The 19387-nt window shown below is 46.1% G+C and overlaps 1 protein-coding gene across 1 annotated transcript in view; it reads left to right on the top strand.

Annotated features, from left to right (window-relative positions):
• Positions 1-19387, top strand: part of LOC310820297 (neuron navigator 3-like) — a gene marked incomplete at both ends in the record, with an annotated part of 87349 nt that overhangs the window by 41863 nt on the left and 26099 nt on the right. Inside the window, 4 exons of the mRNA XM_083691878.1 lie at positions 92-144; positions 9156-9228; positions 12696-12867; positions 17945-18013. Of these exons, the coding sequence (XP_083548004.1) occupies positions 92-144; positions 9156-9228; positions 12696-12867; positions 17945-18013 (367 nt within the window). The remainder of the gene's footprint in view (positions 1-91; positions 145-9155; positions 9229-12695; positions 12868-17944; positions 18014-19387) is intronic.

The following is a 19387-nucleotide window of genomic DNA, read 5'->3' as shown; positions in this document are numbered from 1 at the left end:
GTCAGAAGGGTCACCAGGGGTGACTGATTTTTAAAGCGGGTCTATCTAAAAGGGGATTCTCAAACCTTTGTTCTTCTTTTTCTTCTTCCAGCAAATGAAAAGGTGGAGGACATCAATGGCAGCCCCAGGAGTCAATCACAAATGGTGAGTGTGTTTTTGTATGGTTGCTTTTCTAGATTTGATAACATGAAGATAATGAAGATGTCAGTCCAAACATTCAGAGCACTGCCATAAACATAATGAATGTAGTTTGTAGTGTAGGAGACGTGTTTAACATAAATGTTTACCATACAGATGCAACATAAGGATGCTGCCAGGGTCCAATTTGCGAGAGATTTACGATGTTAGTGATAAATGAATGAATCGGCTCAATTGCAGTCATAGCTTGATAATTGCTCAAAGATGTTTTAGATTTGCGGGTCTGTTTTGGCAACTTTCACCAGCAGTGTAATTAAAAATGACTAAACTGTATTACCGTACGTATATAGTGGGTACTGAGGGGTACTTATAGCTCTAGTGGTCTGTCTTAGTGTAAACCAGTGCTGAAAGTCTCTGGCCAGAGCATTGTGTTTGTGGCTAGTGCTGGGTCTGGTCCACGGTGACACGCTGGTCAGTAAGGGCTCCCCCCTACAGCACCACAGGTATGTGGCATAGGATGCCAGCAACCTCTGTCTGTAAAGGATTTGGGCTGGAACAGTGTGTGTGTGTGTGTGTGTGTGTGTGTGTGTGTCACAGGGGAGGGGGCGGCTCTTTGTCCCAGTCACTCAAAGCCCATTGATCCAGCACCTGCTCTAGCCACAGAGGCAGTGCCAGCCCCCGGAGTGGGGAGGGAAACTTTACTTTGAGGAAACACGTCTGCTTGTGGCTCTGGGTACAGAGGAGCGTGAGCAAAGGAAACATCTGACACACACACACACACACCCACACACACACACACACACACACACACACACACATACACACACACACACACACACACACACACACACATACACACAGTACAGGAGCTGTACTGCTGTATAGAGCAGCTCTGGAGAGGGGTAAACAGGTTCCTCAGACCAGCGTGGACTTAAAGCACTTCACAGAGGGTCAGAGGGCATCCAAGCAACACCTCAGGTAACACAGGAGCGAGAGTTGGAGAGGATGTGAAAGTTTTACAGAATGTGTTTTGGCGCCGGGGGCAAGTACTGCATGGCATAGTGGCTTGAGAGTGGGTGTGTGTGTGTGTGTGTGCGTGCCTGATGGTGGGTGTGGGTGTGTGTGTGTGTGTGTGTGCCTGACGGTGGGTGTGTGTGCCTGCCTGTCTGACAGTGTCTGGGAGATGTAGCTAATGTGTGTGTGTCACTGTCATTAAATTGAGATAGGAATCGTAGCCGCTCTGAGTGTGACCTTTGCTCACCTTCCTCTGTGTTACTGTTAAATACCATTCAGCTTGTCATAAAATACACTGAATGGTATGATTCATCATTACATATTATAGTTGATTCAATACATTTTGTCTATGTTGTATTCAGCAAGCGTTCAGCTACACATTGGTGTTATTGACAGGATGACACGATGCCTAGGATACTGCTGAGTTTTTTGTTTCAACACTGCTAAAAATGGCTGTTTATCAGCTGGATGGGGATATCTATCTATCTGGCAAGGATGACACATTTTCCCGCGCACGTATAAATCATGTGACTTTATATACATCACCCATCTTGAAGTGTAGAAGACAGATGAGTCACTCCTTCAGTCTTGTTCACGGCCCTTTTTTCAGGCTCACGCTTGAGCAAAAACATCGAGGACACTCAACCGTTTGCAGCAGGCAAACCTCTCTGGTTGCCTGGGGAAGTAGGAGACTTCTTCCTAAAACAGCGTCTGCAATAAACGGCTAAATTGCATGAATAATAAACTCCCTTTCTCATTGAACTGACTCTGTGCTCTGGCTTGGCTAATGAATCGCTGTGTGAGAGACTGTGGCTAAATGCTCGTCGGAAGGCAGGCAGCCGGCAGAACGACCCGTAGTTGACCTTTGTGTGTTTGTTCTCCATAAGCATTGGCCAGGAGGTGTGGTGCCCCTGCCAACAGAGGGGGGCAGAGGCCACTGGGTTAGGAGAAGAGGCTGGAATACTTTGCATGCGAGGGATGGTAGCGATTCCGGGGGGGGGGGGGGGGGGGGTGCTAACATTCCCAGTGGTCAGAATTCCGAGCATGCCTCTCTTCCTCAGCGGCTGATGTATTTGAGGTTGGTTGGTGTGGGACCTCTTAATTGCTGGGAATTGGGATTTCAGGATTGGGAATAATTATTGGGAGTCACTGGACCACATCCTTGGACCACATGTATAGTCCCAGAGGCAGAGGGCCGCGACCGCTCATCAATGTCGGGGTGAGCCAGAGAAGGGTCGAGAGACAAGCGCGAGATGAATACGAGGGGACTGTGTCTCTTTACCCTTCTTGTGTGTGTGTGTGTACATATAAAGGGCACATGTTTCTCTGTGAAGCATGAGGGTGTTTACCATTCTGTGTACCTTAGCTTTTATGCGTCTTCATGTGGGGAGGGAACTTGCACGCTGTTTATTAAGACTTCACAACGCCGGAGCTCTCCGTTTTTACGGCTCTCTTAAAAGACATCTCGTTCACTTCGCGGTTCACTTTGCGCTCATCTCCCCCTGCTAAATCTAATGCTTTCTGACAGCGAGACTGTTGTCATTGTGTGGACAGCCACGGGAATTAGATATGCACTGAGCAGGGCTTTCCTTAAACCGGTCTTAGAAGAATGGTGTTCAAACAGAGAATGGCAGCCAAGATGGTAAAAGGCAACCATCAGCAGAAACACAGAGCCTAACAACACTGATCTGTCTCATTAAAGTCATCATCAGTAAACCACAGCACACATCAGAGGGATACAAATGACTGAGCTAAATTGTCACTGGCTGCTACCCAGGGACACTAGGGGTCCTGTTTCCCAGACAGAGATTAAGCTATGTCCTGGTTAATCTGTGTTTAGGAAAACAGCCCCAGATGAGACTCAGAGACTTTAACCAGGGATGCGTTGCCAGAGCCACATGTTTATGATACAGGTGTTCCATCCTTGGGCGTTTTCCAGACTGCAGTAGTCAGAAGAGGTTAGCTCCGCTCCCTCTCTCTATCCGCGTCACATGGGCGGCCTAATAGAGTTAAGTGTTCATTAGGACTTGTAAAGCAGCCGCCGTCATCTGGGACCCATCTGGTAGGTGGCCCGCTGGCGGGCAGACCACGGGACACGTACGGTACCACGCGCCCCACTGTCATATCAGCCTTGTTTGACGCGTCACCTCCACTTAATATGGTTTGGTATTAGCCCTCTCAGATTGATAATGTACCTGATATGAAAGGCTGGTGTGGGTTCCTTTGTGGCTAAACTGTAGGACATCTGTGTGGTGTTATTGCACAGGTTATTTCATTTGCAGGCCCCAGCTGTCAGCCTATCTGGAGTGGAGAGAGGATCAGTTGGTCTGGAGAAACGCTAAGTTTGTGACAATGTCCCTAGGGGGCGCTATGACTGTACAGTGATTTTGACTCTAAGGGGCCCTAAGCAGGTGGATAGTTGTTCTTGACGTATGAAGAGTTTGACTCATTCTTCAGTATTTCTCTCAGGTATGTCTCATATGAATTAGTGCGGAGCTAACCCTAACTCTAACTCTAACCCTAAAAAACAGGCAGTTCTATGGGTCCCCCAGCATTTGAGAAACCCTAATCTCTAGCCCTGTCTGACTGCCATGGACCAGATCCAAGTGCTCGTCCCACCACCTCCACGCTTCCTCCAAGCGAGCCAGGGATTGACCCCCTCATGTGTTTGCACTTAGCTGGCTATTTTAGAACAGTAGAGGGAACACCTACGGGCCAGTTATGTTCCCAGTTGTACCCCACATGGACACCTACGGGCCAGTTATGTTCCCAGTTGTACCCCACATGGACACTTTTAATCACTCATTATGAAGAAAAAAGGCCTGGATGTCTGTCCTGTTAAAAAGAAAAGAGCTGACTAGTTAAAAAAAAAAGTCCTCTGAGAGAAGACTAACCTTTGATCTCTCTTTCCCTTTACAAAGCTGAGGAACACACACTCTCTCGCTCGCTTGCTCTCTCTTTCTCTCTCTCTCTCTCTCTCTCTCTCTCTTCCTCTCACTTCTCTGCACCATAAATACAGTTCAGCACTTCCCAAAATACTTTTTTTATGCCAGTCTACCCCCTGAGGGATTCGAGCTCTAAAAAGACCCTTAATTGTCCTTTTCCCACTTTCATTTGGCCCCATTCTGCCCTAACAGGGCTTGACATAGCAACCCTCTCAATCAACCTCAATGTGATACGGCCCGGGAAGAGTCATGGTGTCAATCAATTGGAAGAGTCGTCACGACTTCCCACCCTCTCATCTCAAGCCTTCCTCCCCAGCCCTAAGGAGAGAGGAGCTTGCGGTCGGGCTGTGCTAGGTATTCTAGGTCACAGGAGGCCAGACAGTGGCAGGAAGCTGCCATACAAGCTGTAAAGGCATTTCTCACCTTCCTCCTCCACCGGTCAGCAGGTTATGTAAACCGCGGTTTTCAGACGCAAGCGTTTGACCTCGCCAGCCCTTGGGCAAAGTGCCCCAGGCAGGACAGACAGAGCTGTGATTGTAGCCTGTCAACAGTAATCTCCTCTTACATGTTTGAACGAGAGCATGTGTGATGAGGTCATAGTGGTGGGGGCGGCAAATCCTCAGGTAGAAAGCTGTGAATGTGTCTACAGTAAGCTTATGTTTTTGGTTGCCAAATGATACTAGGAGAATACAGAAAGAAATGTAATGGCTGAAATGCCTAATTATTCAATTTGATGTTGCGTAGGTGTTGTACAGACCTCAGTATTCTGTGTTTTTTGTCTCACTGTATTCCTCTGTAAGCAAATAGCTAAAGGGAAGGACTATTATAAAGCAGACCCCACCCCCCCATATAGAATCATTGGAAAACATGCACACAATTGAAGAGGGTGCATCATGCTGGTAAGACCAGCAGATCATACCCCTGTATAACCCTAACCCTAACCCTAAATAACACAATCTTAAAAGCTAAATAGCTAAGCTAAAGCTAATAACTAAAAGCACTATCAATGAGACTCTCTTTCCATTGAGGGACAGAAGAAGAGAAATATCCAAAAAGCATCAAAGTAGCATCAAAGGAGAGACACTTTTCTCGTAGTTCCTGTCTTCATATCTTTGGCTAAAGATTGTGCTGTATATGACAGCCATATAAAAAAGAACAGTAGAGAACCAGTCAGAGAAGACGATCAGGAGGACTGTCAACCGAATCAATATTGCATAACTCAAATTACGCAACACCCCCTTTTTACTCTTCTCCGCAATTCAGTGTGAGTGATATCAGATATGAACGGACTCCTTACATTGGATTTCATCACATTCAGTGATTACCTTGGGATGCGGTATCGAATTCCCCTCAGCTCTAATGTCTCAACGGATCCCCCCCCCCAACCCCCACCCATCAACCACAGTGGTCCTGCTTGAGCAACTCCATTTTGATTCATGGCTTGTCAGCCGTCTTCCACTTTGGATACATGGAGAGTGATGGGCCTGCTCGGAGAGTCAGAGCCAGGAGCAGAGCCAGGGGTGATATGGATAGTCTGTTTGAGGGAACTGGTGGGAAAGGCAGTGTGTCAGACTCTCAAAGAAGAGCAGCGAGATGGATAGATAGAAGGATGAGAGAGACAGAGAGTAAGTGAAAGGAAAGCCAGGGAACCTTTAATGGAGAATGATTATGTTTGGGAGGGGGCATGAGAAAAGACCACTAAGGTTGGTTTCAAAAGCAGGAGACAGCAGAGTGACGGCATGAAAGGTGCTTTACTGTTGTGACTGAGCCATCAACTCAAAAAGTCTTAGACTTTTAGACCAAAAATCCCTCATATTGGGGCCAGATCCATCAAGACCAAACGGACACATACAGCCAAGTTCAAGTTCTTCCTCCCCCATAAACGTTTCTGTTTCCCTCAGCTGTTGCCAGTTTAAGTGAAGACGAGGTTTCGTCAGCCTGTTAACGTTTGGGCTTCAAAGCCCTCCTCTGTGGCCGGCGCAGACGCAGCTAGAGTGATTAAAGCATAATCATGCAGTAAAAAAGCATCTCAGTTATGCGACGCTCCAGTATAAATGATCCTCTTGCTCATTAGACTTCAACGCCCACAGGAATTTATGGGCTATCACCACACCCCAGCATGCGGCTCAACCTCCCTCTCTTAGTGGTGGAACTCAACGTAACAGGTTTCTAAAGGAGGAAATTGAATATAGTATAGGCCCCTTATCGTTAAGTCTCTATATTGAGTCAACTTTTTGACAATACAAGTAATGTTTCTTCTGGCTTCCCTGATGGTAACGTGAATTGAATGGTGTAGCAGCGGTAGGCCTACAATGAAGCACAAACGCTGTGGTATTTTCATGTTGTTTTTAACCAGATTACTTTCGGTGCGTAGGATAGTAATTGAGACGTGGGACCATTTGTATATCACAGTTGTGTCTGAGGGATAACACTTTCCAAATCCAGCCTTCATGTGGTAGTTACTTGATACCAGTAGAGAGGCCCAACATGCCTTGACACACATTTTTGGGACTAGGAGCAAAGTGAGCAAATTAAAATGCAAACATTTAGTCAGCATAAGAGCCTCATATTTTGATCTGTGTGGTGTGTCTACTATAAATTGACCATGGTTTGATTTATGATGGTTATAACTAAAACAACCATAAACTTTAACAACTTAACATCATTAGTTGAGTCAAACGCGTTCGTCTAAATGGCAATCATTTTCCTATGTTTGTGTTCTTGTCAGATGTCAGTGCATATTGTATATGTCAGTTATTCATAATCTGACTTGATGAATTGTGCCTCATGAAAATGTTCCGTTCCAAATCACTTTTAATGACTTATCTGGATCTGTAAAATGTCAATTTACGTTGGAAAAATAAAGGATCTGAGTTCCTCAAGAAGCTGTTAAAAACCCACAAGCCAAACCGCCCACCAAAATGGCGGTTTATATCACCAAGTGCAGCGGAACATTAACACTGAACTTATCATCAACGCTTCAAATTGCAATTTAGCTTGTTTACGTCATTTGAATTTAAAGACAGACAAAAAAAAAATACAGGGGTATGATCTAAATAAAACCCAAAGCTGTGGTTGGATTGTCATTCAATGGCAGGTCTTCAAGGCAAGCCTTATGGATTTTATCAGTGACATATTTTCGTTGGCCCCTTCCCTTTAAGTATTAGACAGGGCTCACTCCTACTAAAGAGATTTACTGTCTGTTTTCATATAAGTTGATTCTTCTGTCTTTGTGTCAAACATGCTCTCCCTCTGTCTCTCCTCCTCCTCCCCTTCTCCGTGCCTGTGGAACAGATGCACAGAGCCTGTGCAGGCATCCCATGGTATTTGACGCCGTAAATATTTGAAAATAGCCATTTAGAGCATAATTGAAATGTTAATCTTGAAGAGGGGAGGTGATGCCATGTGTATCCCGTTGATTACATTTCATCTGTGTTTATATGGCGCTAATTTGCACAGATGCTCACGATTCGCCATCAGAATTCATTGTTTGCCTCCTTATTTTTTTTTGTCTCACCACATCCCTAAAATGGAACAACATGCATGTGCATTCAATACTTAGCCCTTAGCTTAATTAGACTGAAATTATGAGCATCATGTTCAGTGCTCAGCACATGGCCTTCCATGATGAGTGTTAGTCAAACTTTTACAAGAGAAAGATAATCAAACAGTTTGGTTCAAGTGCACATGTGTCTGAGCATATGTGGGGTGAACCCACATGTAAACGGCCGCCATCTTGGCTGTATTTTTTAATAGTCTGTTCCTTGTGTTGTGTGAGGCAGATGGAGTGGCTGTGTGTGATGGTCCTCGTGTTCTCAGACCCATGTTGATACAGGCAGTGTAAACAGACATCTATCTTGCCCTCGCTCTCTCCCTACAGTAGGCCTGACTGCCACTGGGCTGGAGGGCTGTGTCTGGGGCAGGAACAGTAGTGAAGTCAGACGACCCAGACCCATTTGCCCATGCTTCTCAGGCTGTAAATTCACTTCCCTCTCCCGAGACAGCCTGGGACATGGGTCAAGGCTGGGCTTGGCTTGGCTGGGCTGGGTACAATCCATGCAATGTTTATATGCTATAGAATGTGCCTTTGCCTTGGAATTACAACTGAACTGTAAGCACAACCAATATGTGTGGGGTTAGATGTGAGGGGTGGGTGATGTAAAAAGGGTATAGATACTTGGTGGTCCTCATAGTGTATATTGGTTTATATTCTTAGCTGTATTCGTCATTGACATACTATTACATTGTGCTCATTGAGTCAACAGTCCTCTCCAGCCTCAGACAACACTACATAGATTGTACCACTGCTCTTCTGGGCTGACATATCCCCTCAGGCTACTACTGGTGAGAGTCCAGGCTAATGCAGAGAGATAGAGAGAGAGAGGCAGGGAGAGAGAATGAGAGAGTATCCATTCAATATCACTGCCACTGGGCGCCTGTCTGGTCTAGCCTTGCCAGCGTAGCCCGCCCTCACAGGACCCCGGCACAATACGGCCCAGTGGAGCGCTCTGCCCTGTGACGACCCCTCATGAAAGACCGCTCTGAGGAGGTCAGAGACGGCCTGCCGTACACACTGAGCCACGCGTTAGCCACCCTCGCGGAATGTGCAGTGGCTCACAGAGCTGTGACTGGTGACTTAGTCTGCCTTTGTCACTCAGAGAGAGGCCGGGCACGGTTTGTTGACTCTCATACACTCAGTCAGGCGTGTATTGTGTCGTAATTGGCCTCCAGTGGGCCACAGCTCCTGTAACTGTATGCATACCGACCCGGGCCGCCTGAGGCTGGGGTTGGGGCTGTGTAGGTGGGATACACTGTGGTCACTATGTCAGGCCGCCTTCCCGTCTCCCAGGGTCGTACACGGGTCACGGCAGACTCTGCCATAACAAGACAATGGATTGCTTTATGGGCAACACGCCGATTAGCCCATATCCATCCCACTGGGACATAAGGCACATTGAATGTCAAGTATCCACTCACTATAGTTCCACTTGCTTGCTACAGTTCGTCTTCTGCTTTCCTCTACTGACTGTCGATCTCCTATGTGTCTTTTGTCCTCAGATTGAGAATGTGGACGCCTGCCTCAGTTTCCTAGACGCCAGAGGAGTGAATGTACAAGGGCTCTCCGCAGAAGGTAAGACTGAATCCTACGTCATTGAAGTCAAACAGAGCAGGAACTGATGAAGAAACTGATGATTGTTAACCCATATGACTGAATGCAGCACAAGAATAACAAGGAGTCGAGGATTGTAAAGCTCTCATTTAAGTGGCTCTACCATGAGATGTGGTTTCCATGGTGGAGAGTTAATGCAAGAACAAAGAGCTTAACAAATGACGCTACTCATAATTTTCCAATGGCCCATTTGGGGTCACTCCCTCCACTTTTCTCCAAGCAGCTATTAAACAGATATACGGCCTTACTCGTATGGGTGTTGACATGTCTGAACTAGTTCGGGCAGTAACTAGACAACTATATATTTAAGACCTGTGTTTGTTGCCTCAGACCCCCGTTGGTCCGACTCCCCTGTAAAGTTTGGGGAGGTAGGGGTGCCCTTGACCTCTTTGGAGGCAGAAAAAAGCCTCACAGCCCGACACACTGACCGGCTACTCTAAATGTTGCCCCCCTAAAAACAGCAAAGTGACATTGCCGGCCTGGTATTTTAAAGGGGTCTCTAAATATACAGGCTATTGGGTTACTCTCCTCTCCGGCCCTGTTCCTGTTGCTCCTCATCACTTCATTTATGGGAGAAGGTCTCTACTCTGGGCCATGTGTGTGTATGGAGTGGCCAGGCGGGCCTTTTCCCCTAAGCTGTGAGAAGCACACATAATTAAATTAGCTGTGGGCTCCACAGACTCTAGAGGCCTCCATACGCTTGTGCTTATAGTTTTTACGAGGCATGGAGTTAAAAAAGAAAAAGGGACGTTTGATGTACTTGGAGGGTATAGGATTTTTCCAACAAAACAAACTCATTTTAATAATCTCTCCAAAAACTCTAAGAGGGCGTCCGTGGGCGATCTTAAACTCTGATGTGCCAGATGCATTGATCTTGTTTGTCACATGCGTCTACGTCCCCAGATACTTCATAGAATGCAAAGAGTGACACAGTTATCCCTTACATAACTATACGCTGATATTACAAATGTACAATAGGACTGAATTTACTTTCATGATGCATCCCCTGGCAGTAAACAGACTGTCAGTGAACCGTATGAAAACCATTCAAAAAGGACCTTTCAGTTCCCAGCACCAGAAGGTCAGTTTTTGCCATGGTCTCTTCCAATGCATTTCAGTTCTGCCTTTCAGTTCTGAAGACTTAACCTGCAGATAGCATCCATTCCTGCTTTCTATTTGAGAGGCAAGCCCTTCTACTCAAACCAAGCCCTTTAAAAGCAGGTGTGAACCCCTAAAACGGCATTTCCTGCAGTTTATAACAGTGTACAGGGAGGGGTCCTCCATGGCAGGTCATTAGAAGCATTAAAATCAGTGTCGTGGCAGGGTCAGGTCAGCCAAGCAGAACTGGTTGGACTGTAGGGGCTTGGTTCTTATTGGTGTAGGACTGGAAACCACATTGTGACCTGGTCCCATACCAAGCCCTTGATCTCTGTGGGTACAGATGCCTGTTCAAAGAGAGCTGTTTTTGCTAGCCCAGTTAGCACGTAAACACCTCTCTGCTTTGGGTCAAGGGTAGTCTTTCTCGACCCGACAGTGAAAAATGGCATGGGAGACTCAACCATCATTGTGTCTATATCTGTAATGGTCTCAATTCTAAGCCAGTCGGTGATCAAAATAGCTAAAAAAGGGAAGAGAATGTGAAATATAATATGAATACCTTATTATACTTTAAATAGAGGAAACTTAGCTTAGCTAAGCTTCCTCTTTCTCTACTCCAAAGTTTGAGGCCCTGGCTGGGAGGGTCAAATGTTTTCGAAAGAGGCCTAGGCTATGTCAGCCTGTGTCTGGGGATTAAATCCAGGATAGATTGATAGGGGCGAGTGGTTCAGCAGTCACATTTCTCTCAATGCCTTTCCTGTATCGCTCAGGCCTAGCAGAACTCTCCCCTCCACCTCCTCTTGAGTCCTTTGTGGCTCGTAAAAGAAGCCAGAAAAAAGAAAAGGTTCAATGAAACCACGTTAACCACTTGAAAGTCTCTCGAAGCGAGGCCCATTTAGTCTAACTGTGGGCCAAGGAGAAACTGCACTGAAGTGCAGACAGCACTTTAGCCCACATGGGAATAAGATATGAGCTCCTGTATGCTGGGGCCAATAGAGCTTAGCATAACTAACCATTATTTGGTTATAAGCTTGGGTAGTTCCAAGAAAAAAAAAGGTCAGTGGAAGCAGGGAGAGTGTAAAGAGTGGGACCAGGACTCTGATAAAGAGAAAGCTGACGTTAGAGGAAGCCATATCATGCTTGACCTCCGTCCATTAACTGATATTGAGATCAATTTTGGCTCAGTTACCCCTCTGTAATAATAGATTTCTAAATGTCAACCCTGCCGGGATAACTTTGTTCTCGGAAAGTTGTTCCATATCTATATTGACCAAGGGGAAACAATTTGTCACATTTACTGAATGTCAAATATCTTTATTTGTGTACTTATTTATTTATCTTTATCTATATAGTCTTCACATGGTCCCAAATGCTATCTGATGCTCATCAAGTTTCCACCTTTAACCTCAGCCGGCCCTGTATTGCTGTTTTTCTATTGTGTCCTTAACTACAAATCCCCAAATATTTCCTGCCCAGTGACCAATTGCTTTGTTGAATGAATCTGCGACATTGTCGTTTTTCAAGAAAAAAAGAAAGCTGCAGTTCAGACTTCTGCAATGTACAATAAATTACTGCTGCCGGGGAGTTAGAAATCGAAAAGCCTGAAGATTAATCTTCCCCAACTTTTGCAATCTGCAAACAACAGGGCCACGGATGGCGGAGTAGAAAGTTGAGACTCCTACCTAAAAAAACTGCTGCATCAGCTGTTGCAATCTTTCAGCTTTCCTTGTGTCAGCTACAGTATTAGAAACGTTTTGATATGATATGAAGCCCATTTCACAAATGGATGCGTTAGTGGTGGCTAGAGGACCACTGACTGTTACTGAATCAATTTCCATTCCTCTATACTGCGTTGATAAATCACATCTCCCAGTGGTGTTTTGGCTACTCTTCAGTTTGTTTTCTTTGCAGGAGTAGATTCAGTTAAAGCTTTGTATTGAGATAAAGTTCTGGGGTGTGTAAGACAGTCATGGCATTATGTAGGCTCATACAGTGACATGACGTGAATTCCTGGCCCAGTAATTTTGAAAACATAATCAACATCTGCTATTCTATATACAGTAGTACTAAAAATATGTCCTGCAGTAACCCAGGCTACAGCTAAATAAGACAGTTGTTCAGTCACGAGTGACACGCTATACTTACAGTAAGTCACCCACTGTTTCAGACTGTACTTCCTCATTTTTTGAGACAAAAAATGAAACAAATGAGTAATACAGAGTTTTGTTTTGATCTCGACTCACAGTGCCCTTAGTATCAGATGTCTCTTTCTCTCAGCTAGCCGGAGGTTCACACTGTCTGTTCTTCTCTCTCTCTCTCTAACCCAACAGAAATCAGGAATGGGAATCTGAAAACCATCCTGGGCCTCTTCTTCATCCTGTCACGCTACAAGCAGCAGCAGCAGCATCAGCAGCAGTATTACCAGTCCTTGGTGGAGCTCACGCACCAGACCACAGGGGCGGCGCCGGCGAGCCCCCTCAAAACGCAAGAGATGCAGTCCAGGTAGGTCTAACTGTCTGACTCATCGTCACACAGCACAAAACGACGTGGAATTGTGTGTTGAAACTAACAGTTTACAGGTTTGGCTGAAACCTCATTACACAATTTCCAGCTAAGTATACAGTATACTTGCCAGTATACTTTGCCATTGTGTTATTTCTGGTTAGGGACAATTTGGGATATTTTTACTTCTGGTTCCAATGCTGTAGCTTGTTTCTGTAGGATAGGTCAATAATATACAATTGCCATTAGATATAAAGGGAGTCGTTAACCCTTGATACAGAGGAGCATTAGCTCATCGTTGCAGAAGTAGAGCAAGTGACACCACAGCCAGATAAGCAATAAAAACAGGAAAGCCCAGCCCTGTGATGTAAATAGACATTCCAGCCTGAGAGAAGCATCTAAAGAGAGGCAAAGAATACCACACATGGGTGGCATTCCCCTGGTCAGATCCGGTTAGAAAGAGGTGTGGGGGGGGGGGGGGGGGGGGGTAGCTGAGTGGGGGGTTTTAGCCTGGCTGTGAGTATTTGTGTGTGGGGGGGGGAGGGGGGAAAGGCACAGCTGCCCCCCATTCCTGCCTCAGCTCCTGGGACCCCTCCTGGCAGCGACAGGTGCTGTCGAGACCCCGCCGGCCTCGGCTCGAACACAAGGCCGAGGCCGGCATTCTGGGCACGCCACGGCAGCAGTGCAGCCCAGTCCTCATGCCAGGCTCGGGGTGATGTCACCTATCAGAAGTGGGCCAGGGGGCCAGAGACCTATGGAGACGTGGTTCAAAAAAGACCCAGGGTCCATCTGCCCAGGAGACATCCTTCTCTCCTGGGGCGATAACTAAATTAAGGCCTGGGGATTTAGGGCCCGGCGGAGGCGATGCTTCACGGCCTATCACTGATAAAGGAAGCTATTGTTCTCCCTATGGGGAAGAGGCCGCAGCAGTGGTGGTTTAAGTCAGATATGACCAGATATAGTGAGGGAGATATTGTAGTGTTACTGGGGTTAGAAATAAGCATGGATGAGCCAGACCAGGACGGCATGTGTCAAATTTCAGGCACAGAACAGAAGGGTTTAATTGTGGCCTGACTAAAAATGAACCCTGAGTTCAAAAATGAACCCTTAGTTGTAGAGGAATACTGTATGTGTGGAAATGATAGACTGGTAAATTAGCTTGAAGGACGATTTGTTCTCTGTAATTTGTTGCCTCTATGACATGGTATAGCATCTAGAAATAACATAGACTTGACCTCCCACAGGTTGTTTTGTGTCTCGATCTTTTATACAAAAATACAATCTAGGGCTTAGTCTCAGCCATTGAACAATGAAGAGTGTTGCTTTTTAAGCACCCAATTATCGCTCTCTCTCTCTTTCCCTCTCTCTCACACACACAAACAAACACACACACACACACACACACACACACACACACACATCCAACCACCCCTCCTCTTCTACCCCTAGACACCAGCCATGCTGAAACAGGGTTCCAGCAGGTGCTGGCTATAGAAAGACCCAGTGCTGCAACTGTAAATGTGAGCAGCCAAGCATTCTGTGTGTGTGTGTGTGTGTGTGTGTGTGTGTGTGTGTGTGTGTGTGTGTGTGTGTGTGTGTGTGTGTGTGTGTGTGTGTGTGTGTGTGTGTGTGTGTGTGTGTGTGTGTGTGTGCGCGTGTGTGCGTGTGTATGCATGCGTGCGTGGCTGTATGTGTCTCAAGGGGAACTCCACTTCATTGGTGGGGCGCGACACCCAGGAGCCTGGGGACAGGGGGGGGTGGGGGGGGGTTGGGGTTCTCTACTGTAGAAGGTAGGGACAGCAGGCTGGCGATCCCTCCTCCCACTTAACTCACCATGTCCCGTGGTGAACAAGTTGACCCCCTCGTCTCGCGCTCCCTCCTGCCCACTGCCAAACCCCGGGAGAGGAAGAGCCGTCTGCCCTATGGGAAAGCCCACACGGTGGCCAAGCCTGAGTCTTCTAGGTACAGTACAGTACTGAGCACCGTATGCCTGTCAGGTCTGTGTTGTTAAACCGTGTCTCCGCTTCACTTTGAAGTCAACGCTTCAACAAACGAGCGGCTTGTTGGATTAGGCGACTGTGTTGATGCCGTCATGAACTGGTACAGTAATTGATTGCCCTTTTTCATTGCACCTATGCTTATGATGCTATTCTGTTATTACCAGATCGATTATAAGTTACTATTGACTTTGGCAAGAATGTTGAAAGTTGAACTTTAGTTGCTGAATACAGAGATTGCTTTGGTTTGTACTTTAATCTAATCTGAGGTTTGTGTGTGATAGTGCTTGACTGACTGTATTTTTACATAGACTTTCTATTTTAGGTTTGTTGACTATAGTTGTAAGGCTGTCCTTTTTGACGATCTCACTTTAGTGTGTGCGTGCGTGTGTGTGTGTGTGAGTCTGTGTAGAGAGTACGTGCGTGTGCATGTGTCTGTGTGTATTTCAGTAAGACAGCGGCAGAGAGAAAGACAGAGACAGAGATGGAATGCACACTGATTAGCCTTGTTAAAAGGCCACATCAGATTTATCTTGATGCTGGATGTGCTGCTGGGAGGACATCTTAATACATGCTGTCAACAGTGGGGTCTGGGGGACTGTGTGTTGAGCCCAGTGCATAGATAACCATTGCTCGTATCTAATAGGACAGCAATGTCTTCCATTATGACGCTCTTGTGTATACCATACGCAAGGCCGTGGTCTCACTACATTAGACTGATGTATGTTTGATTCAATTTGAGCTGACGTATTGAACATCCAGTGCATCTTGCCCTCATATGTCGGGGGCTTTTTTCCACATGATCAGATCTTAAAGGTCGTGGGTTGGATAAATGCTTGAGGCTAGGAATATACCATGGCTTTCATGTCCCAAGACTTTTTTATAGGGGGTGAAGTGGCCCACTGTGAAAAATGTGCGGTGCACACTCCTGTCAGTTTTGCTTTGAGTTACACGGGCTGCTGTGTATTTCCAATATACGGTGCGGCTGTAGTTGCTCCAACCAGTAGCCTGTGATCTATTCCTGTGACCATACTCCAGCCTTATGCAACATTCGTCTTACTCTCACTAATAGCTATTCACAATAGGGGCCGCTTCAATGTGAAACCTAAGGAGAGAATTGAAAAAGTCCACTTAAAGAAAAAAAGTGGAGGAAGGTTTTGTAGTTCAACCGTTCCGCCGACGTTGAAGAAGAAGCATTCTCTGAGAATGGTGGTCTTCATTAATCACGGGGACATGGCAGTCTTTCTCCACGTCCTTCGGCTGTTAACTCTCCTGTTAAAAGGAGTATTGGATGGATGGAGTAAAAAGAGATGAAGAGAAAGAGAGCGGGAGAGATTGACAGAAGAAAACCTCTGGTTCATTAATTCAACTTTCATACGCCATACATGCATCTTCCATGTCCTCAATGCCGTGTGCAGGCCCATGCAGCATGCTGGAATAGAAGTCACCCTGTGTGGGTTTCGACTGGGGCCCATGCTAGTGGCGCTACAGCTAGCTCATAAACATACAGCAGTGGAGCCATGCATAATGGATATCTCTGAGGTCAATTAGAACTCCACAATGACTCTGCACTTCCTCAGTATTAATTCAAAGCCGTGCTAATTGCCAAGGGGGAGGGAGAGTCCACAGTTAACCAGACAGACAGCCAGTCGGACTGAAACTCATTAGAGTTGGAGTAATTTGAATCGGAGCTGCGCTCCACAAAAGGATCCTTATCGCTCTCATTTCCAATTGGGACTTTGGCCAACAATGCACTGATTTTGCTTGCACTCCATGTTGCCCAGTTTTAATGTAGTTAAGATTCGATCTATTCGGTGGTCCAAATATTTTATTGAAATTCTTTCCTTTTGGGGAGAAATAGCAAAGGGAGAATTAGCATAGGCCTGTAGTCACTTCTCAGAGCTCTTATCTCCCCCGACTTCCTGTACCTGTCATCCCTCTTCCTGTTGCATAGCCCACCTGGGAGGAAGTGACCCGTGAATGTGAGATGACCTAGATGTTTATCATGTTGCGATCATAAAGCATCTCCAAACTGGCTTCTCCTCTGAATGCTTAGGAAAGTATTCTGTAATTTGCCCAGCTCCACTTCCTGTCTACTTCACCTGCAGCCACTGTGTGTCTCATGCATTCTCTGTGCTGTCTGTCCGTTATCATTTGCTCTCCTGATTACACACATGCCACTACATGCAGTCATGACAACCGCAGCGGCAGCAGTCATGGAATAGCAAACGGAGATTGAGGTGTTTAATCAGAGCAGCGACGGTGGAATCAATGGAGAGTCTGTTTTAGAAGTCTGGTGAAGGGTGAAGAGAAGCACATGCCTTCAGAGCCACTCGCTCAACCCCTGGCCACCTGGCTTTGACCTTGTTATATTTACAAGTGTGTAAGCGGTGATTAAACGGTATCCCTTTGTTCATAAACCGCACAGTTGTTTTTATCCTGTGTGAGTTCTCTCTAAGTATTTCCTGTTAAACACGAGGAGCAGAGAGGTCGAGGAGGCAGTAACCGCCGGCCTCGGCGTTAATTCTCTCAACATGACTAAGAATGAGTGTCCCGTTGTAAATTGTGACTTTGCTTCCAGGAATCTCCGGTTCCTCCTCTGTATTTTTCTTCTTTTTTGTTTTACTTTTTTTTTTTTTTACCCTCATTTAGGTTAATGTGTTTTCCCCTCCACGGTCTACTCAAATTAATTGTAAGAGTTTTCAGAGCATTTTAAGGGGAGGGGAGGAGAGGCTGCTTGACAGTTTGAAGGCAAATATAATTCAGTGAAAGCCTGTTACATGCCTCTAACACTCGTGGTAATGAGTAAGTGGCGTCCATCACGTGAATCGTGGTATGGGTACTTGCGTACCATGTGCTCCTCTTTCCCCTCTCTCACCAGGCTCGTGGTAGTTGCCCTTGCCTACAGACACACACATGCCTCGACTGCTGACTCTCTCCACTTATCGCATTAAGGGGCATGTCAAAGATGCCACAGTTTGAAAAGATTCCTTTGGGCCGTTAGTCTCATTCCTGGTCTCAGTCTCTCTCTGTCTCTCTCTCTGTCTCTCTCTCTCTCTCTCTCTCTGCTCTATCCACAGTCTCACAGCGCGATATGCAAGTCCCCCCGGTCACAGTGGAATAGGTGCACCACAGAAGAAGAACACAAGGTATGGCCGTCCTATCATGGCTTTTTTTCCCTCCACTTTCTTGTACATGTAGGCCTACCTACATACTTAGTGTACGGCCTATTAAGTGCACTTTTACTGGTGTAAATCTAGTCAGCTCACAAGTACTTACAATGTTGTCAGTCACAATGAGGTTCGTAGTTTAATAGTATCGTAAATACATTTCAGAGGATATCATAATGTGTGTGTGTGTGTGTGTGTGTGTGTATGCGTGTGCGTGTGTGTGTGTGCATGTGCGTGTGCCTGTCTGCGTGACCAGCAACAGCACTTGGCGACTGCAGCCGTCGATTCTCGTAACTCAAACCCCTTGGATTAGGGAGCCATCCTACCCAGAATGCACTACGGCAGGTTCCAGGCCCCCATATAACTCCAGAGGCACTACAGTTGTCTGGCTCTTGGAGCATTTGTTTCTCCTTAGTGGTGATGGGAACCAGCATGTTAGCAAATTATTTCACACAAACCCTCCCGCCAAGCTATGTGAAGTATGTGCTGGACGGCATTGACAGCCCTACGGGTGGTATCCCACTCACAACAACACTGACATCCCCTTCAGCTGGTATTTTGCAGGAATAGCAGGATACAGTAGGATCTGCTTCTGCTTTCACAGAGAAAATGTCTTTTTGTAAATGTTAATGTAAATGTAAATGTCTTTTTGTAAATGTAAATGTCTTTTTGGGGAAGAGCACCAGTAGACAGTCATCTGTTTTTGTATGCATACAATTCTCATTCGCTTTTAGTTATTCATTCTTCCCAATGTTTAATTGAAGTCCTGAAATACTTCTCGCCTGTAATGTTTTGGTATAATAAGCGGACCCAGGTGCGGTGCATATAAAGGGAAGCAGACGAGTAGGTAGCGGTACCAAACAAAAGGTTCTTTACTTAAAGTAGAGTCGGCAAAACAGGATACAAACACAGACTTAATCTCGAAAACACAAAGGGGAGAACACAGTCTCCAAAAACAGTGCATGCTTGTATATTCAAAGGCTTACGTATCTCAAGCGACTAACAAACGGTGAACACACTGTGAAGACTAAGCGGGGAGTGAAGGGAAGTGAGGGTACATAAAGCATCAGTGACAATTAAACACAGGTGAGTGCATGAGTGAGTGCATGAGTGAGGCAGCCGGAGGGAGACACCTAGGGACCGCACTGGGGAGTGCGCCCCCATCCGTAACACTTGCCAAAGAAACTTGTATCGATTGGCCAAGATAGCTAATATTCCACAACAGAAGCAGTTTGGCAGAGTTACTTTTCTCCTGACCCTGCGTGATGCCCAGCTATTCATCTCCTTGTTTCCCTTCTCTCTCCCTCATTACCTTGTGCTAATGAAACTGGGCCCATCACACTGGCCCCGCTT

Source organism: Argentina silus (assembly GCF_951799395.1).
Source record: "Argentina silus genome assembly, chromosome: 20".
Classification (NCBI taxonomy): Eukaryota; Metazoa; Chordata; class Actinopteri; order Argentiniformes; family Argentinidae; genus Argentina; species Argentina silus.
This window is presented reverse-complemented; position numbering and strand designations above follow the sequence as displayed.